We start from the raw sequence: 17,397 nt of genomic DNA, 5'->3' as shown, positions 1-17,397 counted from the left end.
AATGAACAGTTCATAAAAGAATGTGTATTGAAATTTAACTTTCTGTATTTTAGAAATGCATTTTTAAAATTGAAATAAACTAATGATCTGGGCTGCATTTCTTGATCTTAGGGCTTAAGAGCATTTTCTATGAGTCATTTAATGAATGTTTTTTTTGTTTCACGTGCGTTTCACAAAAATGCACTTAAAACGATTGCATGTAGATGTGCTTTAAAGTGCTACTTAAGAGTCGCTGTCCATATGTCAAGTACTGAAATGTCACATTGTAGAATGGCTCATCATTGCACATGCTTGTTGTTATAACAATCCATTTAATTTCTGATTTCCGTTGCTTCTTCTACTTCTTCTACTTTTACTACCACAAAAAGTCCAGTAATTTCTTCTTGAGCAAGTTTAAAAACAAAAATAAACTGGAAATGTTGCACAGTCGAAACACTGTATCACTCCAATCTTGCATAACACAAATTCTAATGGTCCTTGCAGGAAATGACATCAGCATCATTTTCGATATTTATATGAAACCTTAATTATTTAAGCAGAATTATTTATTCATTACTTTATCCACACAGTTACTTATTTCACATCTATATAAATAAATAACTTATGGCTCTTACATTTATATTTTGAAATGTCTAGCCTAATTATCTTCACCTGATGTGCATTTGCTACTAGGAGAAAAATCTATATAAGCACAAACCTAGAGGTGGAGACAAAATGGCTGAATCAAACAAACAAAAAAATGTTATTGTTATTTTAGAGGAGGTGGAGCTAAAAAAAAAAAAAATAAATAAAAAAAAAAACTTAATTTTCAGCAGGTTTAAGGGCACTCTTACAAATAAAGAAAAACTAAAAACCTGGGACGATATTGCTACAAAACTAACTGCAAGAGGCATTAAAAGATCAGGGAAGGAGGTCATGAAGACGTGGTAGGACAATTGAAGCCTTGCTAAAAGAAAAAGGGCACTGCAGAGGACAACAATTAATAAAACAGGTGGTGGGCCTAATGATGCCCCCCTTCTTACAGCAGAAGAAGAAAAGTCAATCTTTGGAACACCTGCCTCAGATGGGATTTGTGGTGGTATTGACCTCCATGGAGGAATAGGGTTGTGTCAACCTGAGCCTGAGTCAGGTCCATCATGCTCACAAGATCAATTAGGTTCACCTTTATTGGCAGACACTTACCATCTCCCAGTTTTCCCAACGGTCCATCCATGCCCAAGCCTCCATATTCAATTGTTCAGGCTACAGCCACCACACCTCAGTGATTTGAGAATGTCTCCAGACTTAGTGCAGCTGAAGCAAGAGAAACTAAATGTTCTAAAAGACATTAGACAATCTCTTAAAGAGGCCAATGAGATGAGCAACAACTTTTAGAAGACATTGAACTCAAGAAGGCCAAGCTGGCTTTGGAAGAGAGGAGAATAGCACTGGAGGAGATGAGATTTGCAAGGCCCTCCATTTTGGTGCCAATTATCCTGCCAGATGAGTCAGGTAATATTGTTTAAAATTGTTTAATCATGACTAACTATACACAGTATAAGTGGCATGGAAATGATCTGTATGGATGCCTAAACTGTATGAAAAAAATGTTTCATTCATTCAATTAAAAAAAAAAAAAAAAAATAGGGTAATGATTCACATCTATATTTTTTATCTTGAACCAATGAAAAATATAGAACTTGCCCTAAAGGCATTATATATATATATATATATATATATATATATATATATATATATATATATATATATATATATATATATATATATATAATATGGTCACGAGTGAGCTGGATGATTACAGACATACAATGGGGTGATCATATCAGAGTAAAGAGGTTAGAGAAATGTTAAAATAACATTAAGGGAACGTTAAATAACGTTATATAAAAAAAAAAAAAAAAAAAAAAAAAAAAAAAAACAAACAAAAAAGAGTAGTTCTGTGAACCAAAAAATTGTTGCTGGGTAAAGGCTTAATGTTAAAGCAGCTTGCCATACACGGAGTCTCTGGAGTTGGTGTAGTGTGGTATAAGCGGCTTTAAGATTGTAATGTCTCTATAGAAACCGCTCGAGGAACACAAGAGTTCCCATGATCATTGCTTTCAGTTCGCTGCATCTTTCTCTTAATCATCATGACATGAACGTATCCCACTGGAAAGTTTTATTTTTCTCAAAATCCACCTTGTCTACATTTGTTTGGCTTAAAATCATGTTGATTTGTGAATCAAACGTGTGTCTGTGTCGTTTGGACCATGAGGATCATATGCGCTGCTCTGCTCTGGAGATCTAACCGCGCTGCGCTCCATCGCTAGCTTCACCTCTCCTGGCCATGAGTACGGAGAAGCCAAACTTTCTGTCTCAACCTGAAGTGAAAAATATCTATTTCTATCGCAATGGGGATCCGTATTACGAGCCCAGGCGTTTGGTGATTAACTCGAAGCGGGTTTCGACCTTCGACACGCTGCTGCGGGAGGTGACTGGCGGCGTGAGGGCTTCGTTCGGCGCGGTCCGCAACATCTACACGCCCAAAGCCGGACACCGGGTCCAGTCCCTGGAGCACCTGCGGAGCGGAGAGCAGTACGTGGCTGCTGGACGAGAGAGGTTCAAGAAGATAGAGTAAGACACCTCCATCCATCCATCCATCCATCTATCTATCGTTCTATCGTTCTATCGTTCTATCAAACTTTTACATACACATTTTTGTTTTTCATGTCCTATAATGATAGGAAATTCACAAAACCTGAAATAAAGCAAATGAAAGTTGGGAATCGTGTAGTGATCAAAACGTGGCACAAATGAATCCTCATCAGAATCAGCTCTGACTTTAATCATACAAATAGTCTAGAACTACAGTAACATGTTCACACGTCTCTGTACTTTCAGTACTCCTGAATACTCTCAGCATGGCAACACCAGAGCTGTCAGTCAGTACATGAGAAACAAAGTAACTGGAGATACTTATTTGAAAAAGTAACTCAGATATTTCCTTCTAAATTTATAAGTAAAGTGTTCCTTTACTAGTTACTTGAAAAAAAGTAATCTGGTTATGTAACTGGCATTGCATGTAATGTGTTACCCCCCAACACTGATGAGGTGCGTCTAGAGTTTTTTTTTTCAGAGTTTCCACAGTGTAAAAAAAAACAAAAAAAAAACACCTTTATATATCTCTAGAAAGATAGATAATGTCCTGGCAGAAAATTACCACCTTTTCCATTTAGTTTACAGACAATTCCTTTAATTTAAGAAACAACACAATACAGGGCATATTTTAAAATATGGGGAAAACACCTCTGAAATATCAATACAAAAAGTCCTTCAAATTAACATGGTGTTACAGACTTACATTTTACGGACAATGTACTTATGTATTATAATGAACTTTTTCTTAGAGTGCATGTATTGTGGACACATGATGATGCTTTTCCTTCACGATCTGATTCAACTTCAAAAAATGTTTGTAAATGTTAGTTTTGTAAAGAAATTCATGTGCAAGTGTACATACAAATGTAGATAACTAATTTTACAAACTTAAAATAGTTCACCCACAAATTAAAATTTGCTAAAAATGTTCTCACCCTCAGGTAATCCAAGATTAGGATGAGTTTGTTTTTTTCATCAGATTTGTAGAAATGTATTATTGCATCAGTGTCTCATCAATGGATGCTCTGCAGTAAATGGGTGACATCAGAATGAGAGTCCAAACAGCTGATTAAAAAAAAACAAAAAAACAACATCACAATAATCCACAAGTAATCCACACAACCACTTAACATCTTGTGTTTGTGTGAATCAAATCCATCATAAAGACATTAAAACTCATAATATATATAATCCATAATAATGTTTCCTCCAGTGAAAAAGTGTTCAGGTCTGAATCAGGAAAGAAATCTGCATACATCAAGCACCATTTACAAGCCAAAACAGTCCAATACAGCTCTAAACAAATATGCAGCTGGATTTTGTTGTGAGAGACGGCAGGAGATGCACTTTTTCACTGGAGGAAACGTTATTATGGATTATGGACTCGTATTTGAGTTAAACACGTCTTAATGCTGGATGTGTTTCAGCTTTTGTCTTCTCCAGATGTAAAAATATATAACTGAAAAATGTGGATTACTTGTGGATTATTGTGATGTTTTTATCAGCTGTTTGGACTGTCATTCTGATGGCACCCATTCACTGCAGAGCATCTATTGATGAGACACTGATGCAGTGTTACTGTACATTTCTACTAACCTGATGAAGAAACAAACTCATCTATATCTTGGATGGCCTGAGAATGAGGACTTTCTCAAGACATTTTAATTTTTTGTTGAACTCTTGCTTTAAGTGTTAATTTTTAGAAGAAACATAAATTTGAACTAAATTTAGTGAAACGTTTGACTAGCACCGTTACTGTTTTATGACCACTTCACAAATATCTTCAAAAATTTTGCATTGTAAAGAAAAAAAAAAAGAAGTAATTCAGCTCACTTTCTAGTTATTTACAGATAGGAACCAGGAAGAAAAAAACGCTTCAGCCCAATGGAGTGGTAAGAACAAATATTTATTTAAGTCTAAAATCTGTGTATGTGTGTATGCAGTATAACTAATGCAAGCTCAACTCATGTATAAAACACTGTTAATCACATTAACTAAGAACATCACAAACACTGAATTTAGCAGTCAATCACTGCACTAGTTTGGAGGTTAATGGAGTCAGTCGGGTGTATATGTTCATCCACATGTCCCTCAGGGCTCTGAACCAGAGCACTGAAGGCTGACAGTTAACCACAGGAGGTTTAGACACTGGCAAACAGCCAGTAATTTAAGAGCATGTTTTTAACACCAAAGTTATCCTGGAGCATTAGTGTGCTACTTCAGCATATTGCACATGCTTTAACATACAAGAAATACTACCTGAGCGAGGTGTCATGTTTAGACACACCGTCTGCGTTGTCGTCTGGAAAGAATCACTTTGATGTTGGCTCATTTGGCAATTAATTATTAACCTGTGAATTATTATCCACCTTCTTGGATGCATATTAAGTCAATGGCTCCAACCCAAAGTGCAAACAAAGCCTCCGGAGACCATCTGATTGGCACTTCATATACTCCTGCAGAACTCAAGACTAGTTAAAGCAGAGAGGAATGAAAAGAAAGAAAGAAAGAAAGAAAGAAAGAAAGAAAGAACAGGGACTTTTTTTTTTTACGACAGTCTTAAAATTTAATGAACTCTCTTTGGCAAAGAAAGAGAGTATCGTCATACCTGCTCAGATCCCACTTTATTATTGTGTTGAACTAAAGGGCTGTTGCCATGGTAATTGGTGAAAAAATGTCCTAATCATCATTAGGCAAGACTGAACAGGTTCTTTTATTTATCGACGAGGGCCACACTTTGTTCCCACTGGCTCCTGATTGTCTCAATTAGAGCGGCCACTTTGGTTTGGCAGCATCCCAAAGACACGCTGTCCTTCCGCTCTTTATACAGGCGTCCCGTGGGGTTACCAGGGGATATGGCAGGGGCCCGAGAGACACTGAAAGACTAGATGAGAGCAGCTGTGTGTCTGTGTTTGGGCTGAACTGAGCAGTGCCCTCGCTTAAACACACTGGTTAATCAAACTCACGTCTGACCCTGAGAGCAACAGAGCTGAGCTCACATTTCATGTCTCAAGGCGTGTTTTCTGCTGACTGGAATGCAGTTTCATATTTATTGATTTGTTGAAAATAAATGTATTAATTGTTATTAAAAAAAAAAAAACTGTTGACAAGAGATTTGCAAAGCTGAACAATTAATTAATATTTTTACTCTATGCAGAATTTTTAACAATGATACTTGAGATTTGGGTCATAGACTTAGTAATTTTTATTTTAAGCACCATGTGAAACTTGTTAGTATACTGTATGTCACTTTTGAAATTGAAGTACACTTTAGCATGCTTTTAAAAAGTGTCACGAATCAGACCTCTGTGGCTCTCTCCAATGGTCACCAGAGGGCACCCTCACCTGAGTATTAACATTCACCCCGGACTCATTCAATCCCATAATCCCATACTGGACTGATTACCGGCACAGGTGTTGCTCATCACGGGCCTATTTAACCAGCATTCACACTCACACACACTGTGAAGTCTTGTCTTGTCCCGGCTGACATTTCTAAGCATTTTCCCTGCCTTTCTGAGTGTATTCCGTGTATGACCCTGGACTGTTTGACTATTCTGATTCTCTGTCGCCTACCCTTGTGATCTTGTTACCTGGAACTCTGATTGTTTGCTGGTTGCCCCGACTCCTGTCTGGTATCGTTTCTGTTTCCGACTTGCCTCTGATATTCCTAACACTATTGATTGACCATTGCCTGTTGTTAACCTTGATTCACTCAATAAAGAGCTGCAAATGGATCCACAAGCTTCCGACTGATCATTACAGAAGACTTCGCCAACCTCAGATCCAGCAGTGGTCTATCAACTATCCTCCGAGGTTTGATCCAGCCCAAGCTAACCTATTAGCATCTCAACAACAGCAACTGCAATGCCTCACGGAACTGGTGAGAACGTTGCAATCCATGCAACTGGTCACGCCGCCACCGAACCCATCTACGCCCGAGCCTAGATCAACTAACGCATCAGCAATCCCTCACACTGCTAACCCTCGGCTCTCCTTACCAGAGTGATTTTCAGGCACTCCAGATAAGTGTAGAGGCTTCCTCTTACAATGTTCTCTGTTTATGGATCAACAACCATTGTTATATCCCACATACAACAGTCGCGTGGCTTTCATCTGTTCCCTGCTGACTGGAAGGGCGTTGGACTGGGCTATGGCCATATGGGAGGGCGGAAGCTTGTCATTTCCTTCCTTCAACGAATTCCTTCGTCAGTTTTGAGAGGTATTTGAGCACTCGGCCTGCAGCAAAGAGGCAGGCGAACAGTTGCTTGCACTTTGTTAAGGCAGAGATACTGAAGCGCATTACTCTCTCACTTTCCACACGCTCGCAGCCCAAAATGGTTGGGATACCGGCCCCCTGAAGATGTTTTACCGCAAGGGCTTATCCGCTGAGTTACAGTCAGAACTGGCCTGCCACGATGAGGGAAAGACCCTGGAACAGTTCATCAATCTCTCAATCCGCCTCGACAACCTCACAACGCTCCTCACAACATTCACGTGCTCTATCACCCACCTCCATAGCCATGCCAGACCCTGAACCCATGCACATCGGAGTCAATCCTCTATCGTCGGAGGAGGGAGAGTGAAGGATGAGGAACCATCTATGCCTTTACTGCGGGTTGCCAGGTCATCTGAGAGCCAGCTGCCCTACTAGAACTACCTCCAAAGATACCACCATGGCGAGTTCTAGTCCATATACTCTTGAGGTGCCCATGTCTTTAACCATTACCGATGTCACGGTTGAGACAAGGGCTTTGATAGACTCTGGGTCGGCGGGAAATTTTATTGATCAGTTTGCCAGTGCTCAAAACCTTTCTCTTCTTCCATGTGAATCCCGACTGGCTGTGGCAGCGTTGGATGGACACCCACTGGGCACAGGACTGCTCAAATTCGGAACCCAAGAACTCACACTAAGGACTGGCTCCCTCCACACGGAACTCATAAGTCTCTTCGCCATCGACTCACCACAGAACCCAGTTATCCTTGGACTACCCTGGCTGGAGAGACACAACCCCTGGTTTACCTGGACCACTAAACAGATTCGACAATGGTCAGAACCCTATCAAAAGGAATGCCTGCAGTGTCAACCAGGTGTCATAACCTCCACTCACTCTCCTCAGTCGGAAGTTACAACCGGATCAGATCTCCCGATTGAATATCAAAATCTCACGGAAGCATTCAGCAGGTCAAAAGCTTCTCAACTTCTACCACATCAGTCCAGTGATTGCGCAATCGATCTGCTTCCTGGAGCAATGCCTACGAAAGGTAAAGTGTTTCCCCCATCTCAACCAGAGTCTGAGGCAATGAGGGCATACATCAAGGAGGAACTGGCTAAAGGTTTCATTAGACTGTCCACCTCTCCAGCCTCAGCAGAGTTTTTCTTAGTAAAAAAGAAGGATAGAGGTTTATGGCCATGCATTGATTACCAAAGTCTGAATGATGTCACAGTTAAGTTTCGTTATCCCCTGCCACTGGTTCCATCTGTTCTGGAGCAACTGCGCTCTGCCAGATATTTTACCAAGCTTGATCTCCGCAGTGCCTACAATCTGAATATTTGGTTATGCCGTTCGGGCTTTCCAACAGTCCGTCTGTTTTCCAAGCTTACATTAACGACGTGTTCCGTGATGTGCTCAATCGCTGGGTCATTGTCTACATTGATGACATCCTCATCTACTCGGATTCCCTGGAGACGCATGTGAAAACGATACCACAGTCTGTACAAAGTCTAATAGACCATCAGTTGTATGCAAAGAGAGAAATGCGAGTTTCATCAGACGCAAGTGTCCTTCCTGGTCTACATCATCAGTGCTGAGGGCGCCGCAATGGATGACAAAAAAGTTCTGTCCGTATTAGATTGGTCACAACCAAGGACTGTAAAGGAACTGCAACGTTTTCTGGGCTTTGCTAACTTCTACAGATGCTTTATATGGAACTTCAGCACCATAGCGGCTCCACTTACCTCGCTGCTCAGGGGAGGGAGACAACGCTTAGACTGTTCACCAGCAGCTCAGATTGCTTTCCAACAACTCAAGGAGCGCTTCACCACAGCACCCATCCTTCATCTAGATCCCGATCTCGAATTCACGGTAGAGGTTGATGCATCCAACACGGGTATTGGAGCCATCTTGTAACAACGTCAGTGCAATCCTCCGAAGCTATTCCCCTGTGCCTATTCACGCAAACTGAATGCGGCCAAAAGCAATTATGACGTGGGTGATCAAGAATTGCTGGCAATGAAGGCGGCCTTTGAAGAATGGAGGCATTGGCTAGAGGGCGCTAAAATACCTTTCCTGGTACTCACCGATCACTGCAACATGGAATTCATTCACTCACCCAAACGATTTAACCCAAGGCAAGCCCGATGTTCACTCTTCTTTTCCCGCTTCGACTTCAAAGTCACATACAAACCAGGGTCCAACGGATGAAACTGTAATCCCACCAACTCTGATTGTAGCACCAGTTCAATGCTAAACTTCCACATAAACCAAACAATCAAATGCCAAATAAACCAAACCACTGAACCCCACCATCAACCAAACTTATGTGCCAGTCAATCTTCATCCACGTGTGTTGCATCTGGTACATGACTTCCCCAGCTCAGGGCACCCCAGGATTACAGCTTCAATTCAGCTGGTGTCCGAACGCTTCTGGTGGCCATCCCTATCGCCGGATACAATTACATTTGTTCAGCAATGCCAGGTCTGTAACATGTCCAAATCCTCTCACCACTATGGCCTTCCCGAGGATATAGTTTCTGACCGAGGCCCACAGTTCACCTCTCGAGTCTGGAAGGCTTTCTGCCAACAACTCAACATCAACATCATTCTCACCTCCGGCTACCATCCACAATCCAACGGCCAAGTCGAAAGGCCCAATCAAGAGATCACCAGGTTCCCACGCTTGTACTGCCACCAGAATCAGAATGATTGGAGTCGGTTCCTGTTATGGGCTGAGTATGCACAAAACTCGCTCTGCAAGCCATCAACTGGCCTCACCCCTTTCCAGTGTGTCCTCGGCTTCAGCCCCCTCTATTTCCCTGGTCGGGAGAACCCTCCGAACTCCCTGCTGTCAACGACTGGTTAAGGAGAAGTGAGAACACATGGAATACATCTCATGTCCATCTAAAAAGAGCAGTGCATCGAACCAGGGAACAAGCCAATCGTCGGAGAAGGAAGGTACCTGAATATATCCCTGGGCAATGGGTCTGGCTGTCCACCAGGGACCTGCGACTTTGACTACACAGCAAAAAACTAAGTCCCAGGTATGTGGGGTCGTTCAAAATCCTCAGGCAAATTACCCCAGTTTCAGTCAGAGAGATTCTGGATTCCCGACGCAGAGGATGAGTGCTGCAGTATCTGGTCGACTGGGAAGGATATGGCCCCGAGGAGAGTTCCTGGGTTAATGCCCATGATATCCTGGATCCCACACTCACCCTTGAGTTTCATCAAGCCCATCCGAATCGACCCACACCTCGTCCCCTTGGAAGGCCATGATCACGTCTGGAGCCGCTCGCAGGGGAGGGGCTCTGTCACGAATCAGACCTCTGTGGCTCTCTCCGATGGCCACCGGAGGGGACCCTCACCTGAGTATTAACATTCACCCCGGACTGCACAGGTGTTGCTCATCACAGGCCTTTTTAACCAGCGTTCACACTCACACACTGTGAAGTCTTGTTTTGCCCTGGCTGACATTTCTAAGTGTTTTCTCTGCCTTCCTTTTGTTTGCTGGTTGCCCCGACTCCTGCCTGGTATCGTTTCTGTCTCCGCCTTGCCTCTGATATTCCTAACACTATTGATTGACCATTGCCTGTTGTTAACATTGATTCACTCAATAAAGAGCTGCAAATTGATCCACAAGATTCTGATCGATCATTACAAAAAGAGTACTTATTATGGAAATAATATACTTAAGTCCGGACTGAATGTAATGATTCTGAAAATATCATTTGCAACTTAAATGAACATGTAATAAAGTTTACATTTATATTAATTGCTATTGTTGAAACTCATTTTTTTTTTATTTTATTTTATTTATTTTTTTTATCCAGTTAAGACCATTTGAACTGAACTGAGCCATTACTGTCTTTAATTGAAAATTGAGTGTTTATTATTGTCCTTTTGCATTATTGACTATTTTCCTATTTAATACTGTAAAGCTGCTTTGACACAATCTGCATTGTTAAAAGTGCTATGTAAATAAAGGTGACTTGACCAGCCGCTTCCTAGCCTGGTCATCAATCCCAAGAAGTCCAAGGGTCCTCCAAAGGAACTGCCCTGCGAAACCCCTGCACCTAACCTGCACCAGCAGATTCCAATTCTTCCATCCTTCCTGTAGCCACTCAAGAATCAATTCCTAATAATTCTTAAGCTTACACTCATGTGCTTCTATTCTCTCTTACCAAGGTACTGTCAACTCGATAAGTACGGTACCACCTGCTTGGTAATCTTCGACCAGGTCACAATATCAGGTCTGAGACTCATATGGGTTATTTCCTCTGGGAATCTGAGCTGGTAGTAAACATCCCTGAACAGACAGAGCTAGCAATGGTTCAGAATGCTGCAGCTAGTCTGTTGACCGGTAATCAACAATTTGATCACTTTACTCCCATTTTAACTCATTTTTAAATCATTAAATGGTCTAGCACCAGGTTATCTTTCTGTCATGCTACATTCTCAAAATCCATATAAGCCACTTGGGTCTGGGGATCTTGGATTACTTTCTGTCCACAGTTCAAAGCTAAAACATAGAGGAGACCAAGCTTTTGTGATAGCAGGCCCTAAACTATGGAATAGCCTACCAGTATCAATCCAAACTATGTCATCTCTCTCTATTTTCAAATTAAAGCTTAAAAATCACTTATTTACTGTGGCTTTTTAGAATTAATGAATTATTCATTTTTGTGTATATTATTTTATTGATTATAATTTGTTTGAATTGATGTATTGATCATGATGCTCTGTACAGCACTTTGGTCAACCTAGGGATGTTTTAAAATGTGCTTTATAAATAAACAAATAATGAGTAAATGAAAGAATAAATCCCAGTGGATATAAATGAAACAGAACAAGCATATCAAAACCAGCATACATGAATTTGGAGGTGGAGAGTGATGGTGGAACTATGATGCATTAAAACATGTCTGTCATGTATTTACATGTCTTTGTAATTACATATTTATGAGGACGAAGTTGCAATTTAGTGCATTTAAAATAGATTAACCCTAAAAATAATACTGATAAAAACACTGCTCAGAAACATAAAAGGGCCTGTACGTCCATGGAGGACAACAGTGCTGGATGATTGGAGAATCCTCTCCATGGTGAAGAAAAACCCTTTCACAACATCCAGCCTAAAGAAAAACACTCTCCAGGAGGCAGACGTGTCTCTGTCAAAGTCTACAATCAAGAGAAGACTTCACCAGAACAAACACAGAGGCTTCACCACAAGCTACAAACAAGACAGATTAGACTTTACCAAAAAAAAAAAAAAAAAACCACTTAAAAAAGCCAAAGCACTTCTGGAAAATCATTCTTTGGATGACTGAAATTAAGATCAACCTGTACCAGAATGATGGGAAGAGTACAAATGGACGATAACCCAAAACATACAGCAAAAGCAATCCAGGAGTTTTTGAAGGTAAAAAAGTGGAATATTCTGAAATGGCCAAGTCAATCTCCTGATCTTAACCCGATTGAGCAGCATTTCACTCGCTGAAGACAAAACTAATGGCAGAAAGACCCATAAACAAACAACATTGCTTAATTAAAGTACTGCTTAATTCCTAAGCATTTTATGTTGCATTTTTGTTCAACCCCTTGAATTAAAGCTTAAAGTCTGCACTTCAATCACATCTTGATTGTTTTATTTCAAATCCATTGTAGTGGTGTATAAAGGCAAAAGCACTAAAATACAGTCAGTATCCAAATACTTTCAGACCTGACTGTATATATTATGTACAGGTGCTTCTCAATAAATTAGAATGTCGTGGAAAAGTTCATTTATTTCAGTAATTCAACTCAAATTGTGAAACTCATGTATTAAATAAATTCAGTGCACACAGACTGAAGTAGTTTAAGTCTTTGGTTCTTTTAATTGTGATGGTTTTAGCTCACATTTAACAAAAATCCACCAATTCACTATCTCAACAAAATTAGAATATGGTGACATGCCAATCAACTAATCAACTCAAAACACCTGCAAAGGTTTCCTGAGCCTTCAAAATGGTCTCTCAGTTTGGTTCACTAGGCTACGCAATCATGGGGAAGACTGCTGATCTCACAGTTGTCCAGAAGACAATCATTGACACCCTTCACAAGGAGGGTAAGCCCCAAACATTCATTGCCAAAGAAGCTGACTGTTCACAGAGTGCTGTATCCAAGCATGTTACCAGAAAGTTGAGTGGAAGGAAAAAGTGCACAACCAACCGAGAGAACCGCATCCTTATGAGGATTGTCAAGCAAAATTGATTCAAGAATTTGAGTGAACTTCACAAGGAATGGACTAAGGCCGGGGTCAAGACATCAAAAGCCACCACACACAGATGTGTCGCGGAATTTGGCTACAGTTGTCGTATTCCTCTTGTTAAGCCACTCCTGAACCACAGACAATGTCAGAGGCGTCTTACCTGGGCTAAGGAGAAGAAGAACTGGACTGTTGCCCAGTGATCCAAAGTCCTCTTTTCAGATGAGAGCAAGTTTTGTATTTCATTTGGAAAGCAAGGTCCTAGAGTCTGGAGGAAGGGTGGAGAAGCTTATAGCCCAAGTTGCTTGAAGTCTAGTGTTACGTTTTCACAGTCTGTGATGATTTGGGGTTCAGTGTCATCTGCTGGTGTTGGTCCAATGTGTTTTTTGAAAACCAAAGTCACTGCACCCGTTTACCAAGATTTGTGGAGCACTTCATGCTTCCTTTTACTGACCAGCTTTTTCAAGATGCTGATTTCATTTTCCAGCAGGATTTGGCACCTGCCAACACTGACAAAAGCACCATAAGTTGGCTAAATGACCATGGTGTTGGTGTGCTTGACTGGCCAGCAAACTCACCAGACCTTAACCCCATAGAGAATCTATGGGGTATTGTCAAGAGGAAAATGAGAAACAACATACCAAAAATTGCAGATGAGCTGAAGGCCACTGTCAAAGAATCCTGGGCTTCCATACCACCTCAGCAGTGTCACAAACTGATCACCTCCATGCCACGCCGAATTGAGGCAGTAATTAAAGCAAAAGAAGCCCCTACCAAGTATTGAGTACATGTACAGTAAATGAACATACTTTCCAGAAGGCCAACAATTCACAAATTTTTTTTTATTTGTTTACATTTTACATTTACATTTAATCATTTAGCAGACGCTTTTATCCAAAGCGACTTACAAATGAGAACAGTAGAAACAAATTAGATCAATGAGAGAACAACAACGGTATACAAGTGCTATGACAAGTCTCAGTTAGTCTAGTACAGAACACGTAGCCAGGGTTTTTTTTTTTTTTTTTTTTTTTTTGAACATGATAGACAAGAAAAAGAAAAAGGTAAGTACTAGTATTAGTTGGTTAAGTGCAGGCGAAAAAGATGAGTCTTTAGATGTTTTTTGAAAATGAGTAAAGACTCAGCTGTTCGAATTGAGATCGGGAGGTCATTCCACCAGCTGGGAGCAGTCCAGGAAAAAGTCAGTGAGAGTGATTTTGAACCTCTTTGGGATGGCACCACAAGGCGTCGTTCACTTGCAGAGCGCAGACTTCTGGAGGGTGCGTAAGATTGAACTAGTGAGTTTAGGTAAGTTGGCGCCGTGCCAGTGGTCGTTTTGTAGGCAAGCATCAGTACCTTGAATTTGATGCGAGCGGCTACTGGTAGCCAGTGTAACCTGATGAGGAGAGGAGTAACATGAGCTGTTTTTGGCTCATTGAAGACAACCCTCGCTGCTTGTTTATTTATTTTTTTCATTGGTCTTATGAAGTATTCTTATTTGTTGAGATAGTGAATTGGTGGGTTTTTGTTAAATGTGAGCCAAAATCATCAAAAGAACCAAAGAATTCAACTACTTCAGTCTGTGTGCATGGAATTCATTTAATACGAGTTTCACAATTTGAGTTGAATTACTGAAATAAATGAACTTTTCCACGACATTCTAATTTATTGAGTAGCGCCTATATATAGTATATTATTATAAGGTGGATTCAGATTATCATGAGCAGATTAAAACTGTTAATGTCTTGTGTACTACACGTTTATGTTTTGATTGAACTGGATGTTTGTCAGCTGTAGTTTTTGCTAGATTTTACTCCTCTGCAGATCCTCAACCCTTATTTTTTCCTGTGTGTAGCTGAAACCTGTTCCTCGGAGCCGTGTGATTGTATCTGCCAGATTCCTGAAGCCCATCAAAGAACCCTGTGCAATATTGTAAGTACTGTTTATTTATTTATTTTATAATCCTGACCTTCTTCTTGACTATCTTCATAACTTCATGCAATAATGCCACAGATGTAATCAAATTTCTCTGTGATTCTAAAAATTGCTTTTAAGCAATTAGTTCACTCAAAAATGAAAATTATGCCACTGTTTATTCTCCCATATTATATTATTAGTTAATCCAAATGAACACCAATTAAAACTGAGAAACTGTTATTATTATCCAACACTATCATCTACTAATCTGACATGTTTTCTTGTTGTAGTTTACCCTCGTTGTTTGCTTGAAATAGACACTGACAAATGGTTAAATCATTTGGATGTTTGGGAGTAAATATTGATGGCATATTCATTTTGGCTTGAGCTATTCTTTAAGATGTTAATGCACCAGCACTATTCCTGTATTTATGCACAGATGTACCATATTCATTCTTTCGTTTTGTTTCTTTGTATAATCCAAGTTAATATGGATTGTTCTCTCAACTTTGGTTAACATTCTGACAAAGTTCTTTCACAATCATGAACAAATCATTTTTTTCAGAATGTTTGTTCAAAGTTATCTGGTCTTTAAAAATGTTATCACAGAAACATTATCTATGTTTCAGTTGGACTTTGTTAAAATAACAATTTTCTGCTATTTATACTTCTTATTGCAAACAGTGGCAATTATCTGCACCTCAACTTTGTTAAAATAACAATTTTCTGCTATTTATACTTCTTATTGCAAACAGTGGCAATTATCTGCACCTCAATATTGTGTAGTGTATCAGACCCGAACCAGACAAATTAAAGATTCGATCAGGACCATGGTTGAAACATGAGGAGCCGAATTCCTCAGAAAGGCAACAGGATGTTGTAAATCAATTCCTAGTGCAACAAGTCAGAAGCAAGTCCACTAACCAACCAACTCTTTCACAGAACAGCTTTCAACATTAACATCATTAGAACAATTATTGACAATTTCAATTCGGTAAGGAGTTTGTCAAATTTGGGGCAAGTAATCAAGATTGATGGTCAAAGAGATGCACAGCCTGACCATCACATGTAAACCCAGAAGAGTAAACAAGATCGTTGGATTGACTTCCCCCCCACCTAGCAGAACCAGACTGAAATTGCTAAGGGGACCTTTTAACCTCTGGTCTTCAAAGAATATCCTTATGTCAAAGAAAAGCAGAGAAACTGTCTTTTACAGATGAACACAAAAAGACTTCTAAAGGAATATCAGTCCATTGCTTAACTCCATATCATTTATGAAACCCATACATTTGACTATCATGTTTCTAATCACTTATTGTGTGTCTTTTTAATAACTATTGAATAGCTTAAGTATTCATTTTTATGTTTAGTATGTGTGTGTTCGAATCTTCCTGCCTGAAACGTTTCTGACCATCAGTTATTTGTCAAATGTATCATATTCTTATCATAGGAATCATGTCCAAAATTATACCCTGCAAGAGCGGGAAAATTCGGACCACGTGATTGATAAGATAACATTGATTTATGAATGGGTAGGACAAACATTGCAACACCCCGAGCAAAGACAATATCTAATTGGTCAAGACAACATTTGAGGTGTGGCCAAAAGGCCAGTTTAAATACTCAGGACACCATCAAATTTTGCTTTTAGCTGGTTTTTAGCTTTTGCTTGTAGTTTTAGCTTCTAGCCATTCTTTTTGTCATTACATTTAGCATTCTTTGAGCGCCGTTCCAGCGTGCTTCGGCCTGCACGCCTGCTGCTACTTAGCCATGATGAGAAGAAACACCACCTAGGCTCGTCAAACTTTACTTCTATTCTTTTACTTTAGTTTCTTTTCTTTTCCGTTGAGAGTTTCGTGTTCTGAGTTAAGTTTTGTAATGCCGTGTCTCCGAGTCTGACCTCGCGTGCCCGTCTGAAACTTCAACCAGCCCACAACTCCGCATTGTCAGCCAACGCCCAACCACGGGCTTCCCAAGACATCACTTCAACGACTACTGAACTTCCGGGCAATCAGCAACCTCAGGAAACCCCCTTTTCAAGGACAACTAAAGGAACCCCCTTTACACAGGCAACGCAAGTAACGTACCTCCAGACTAAGCTGAACTGGTGTATCTAATATAATTTTAACCTCATAGGAACTCAATGCGAGAGTTAATTTAGTGATTGATGGTTGTTCATGTCTATGCAATTTCACGTATTGCTGTAAACTTGGGATTTTACATTTTCATTCTTAAACCCATTCTTTCCCAACTTTCTATCCTCCTGCAACTTGTGTGAATGTGAGTTTGTGTGCTTATGTGTTAGATTAGATTATATGAATTAGATTTATCTAATAAAGCCTTATTCATATTGAAAAGAGAAGTATCTTGTGTTTTGTGCTT

The 17,397-nt window shown here is 40.1% G+C and overlaps 1 protein-coding gene across 1 annotated transcript in view; it reads left to right on the top strand.

Moving 5' to 3' along the window:
- The first annotated feature begins 1,994 nt into the window (after positions 1–1,994).
- LOC109055865 (doublecortin domain-containing protein 2-like) overlaps positions 1,995–17,397 on the top strand; it is a 40,832-nt gene continuing 25,429 nt past the window's right edge. Inside the window, exons 1-3 of the mRNA XM_042740262.1 lie at positions 1,995–2,613; positions 4,478–4,529; positions 14,954–15,030. Coding sequence (XP_042596196.1) covers positions 2,327–2,613; positions 4,478–4,529; positions 14,954–15,030 — 416 coding nt within the window. The 5' untranslated portion in view covers positions 1,995–2,326. The remainder of the gene's footprint in view (positions 2,614–4,477; positions 4,530–14,953; positions 15,031–17,397) is intronic.

This window comes from Cyprinus carpio, chromosome B16, assembly GCF_018340385.1.
Source record: "Cyprinus carpio isolate SPL01 chromosome B16, ASM1834038v1, whole genome shotgun sequence".
NCBI lineage: Eukaryota > Metazoa > Chordata > Actinopteri > Cypriniformes > Cyprinidae > Cyprinus > Cyprinus carpio.
The sequence above is the reverse complement of the archived record's forward strand: the minus strand, read 5'-3'. Positions and strand labels throughout refer to the sequence as shown.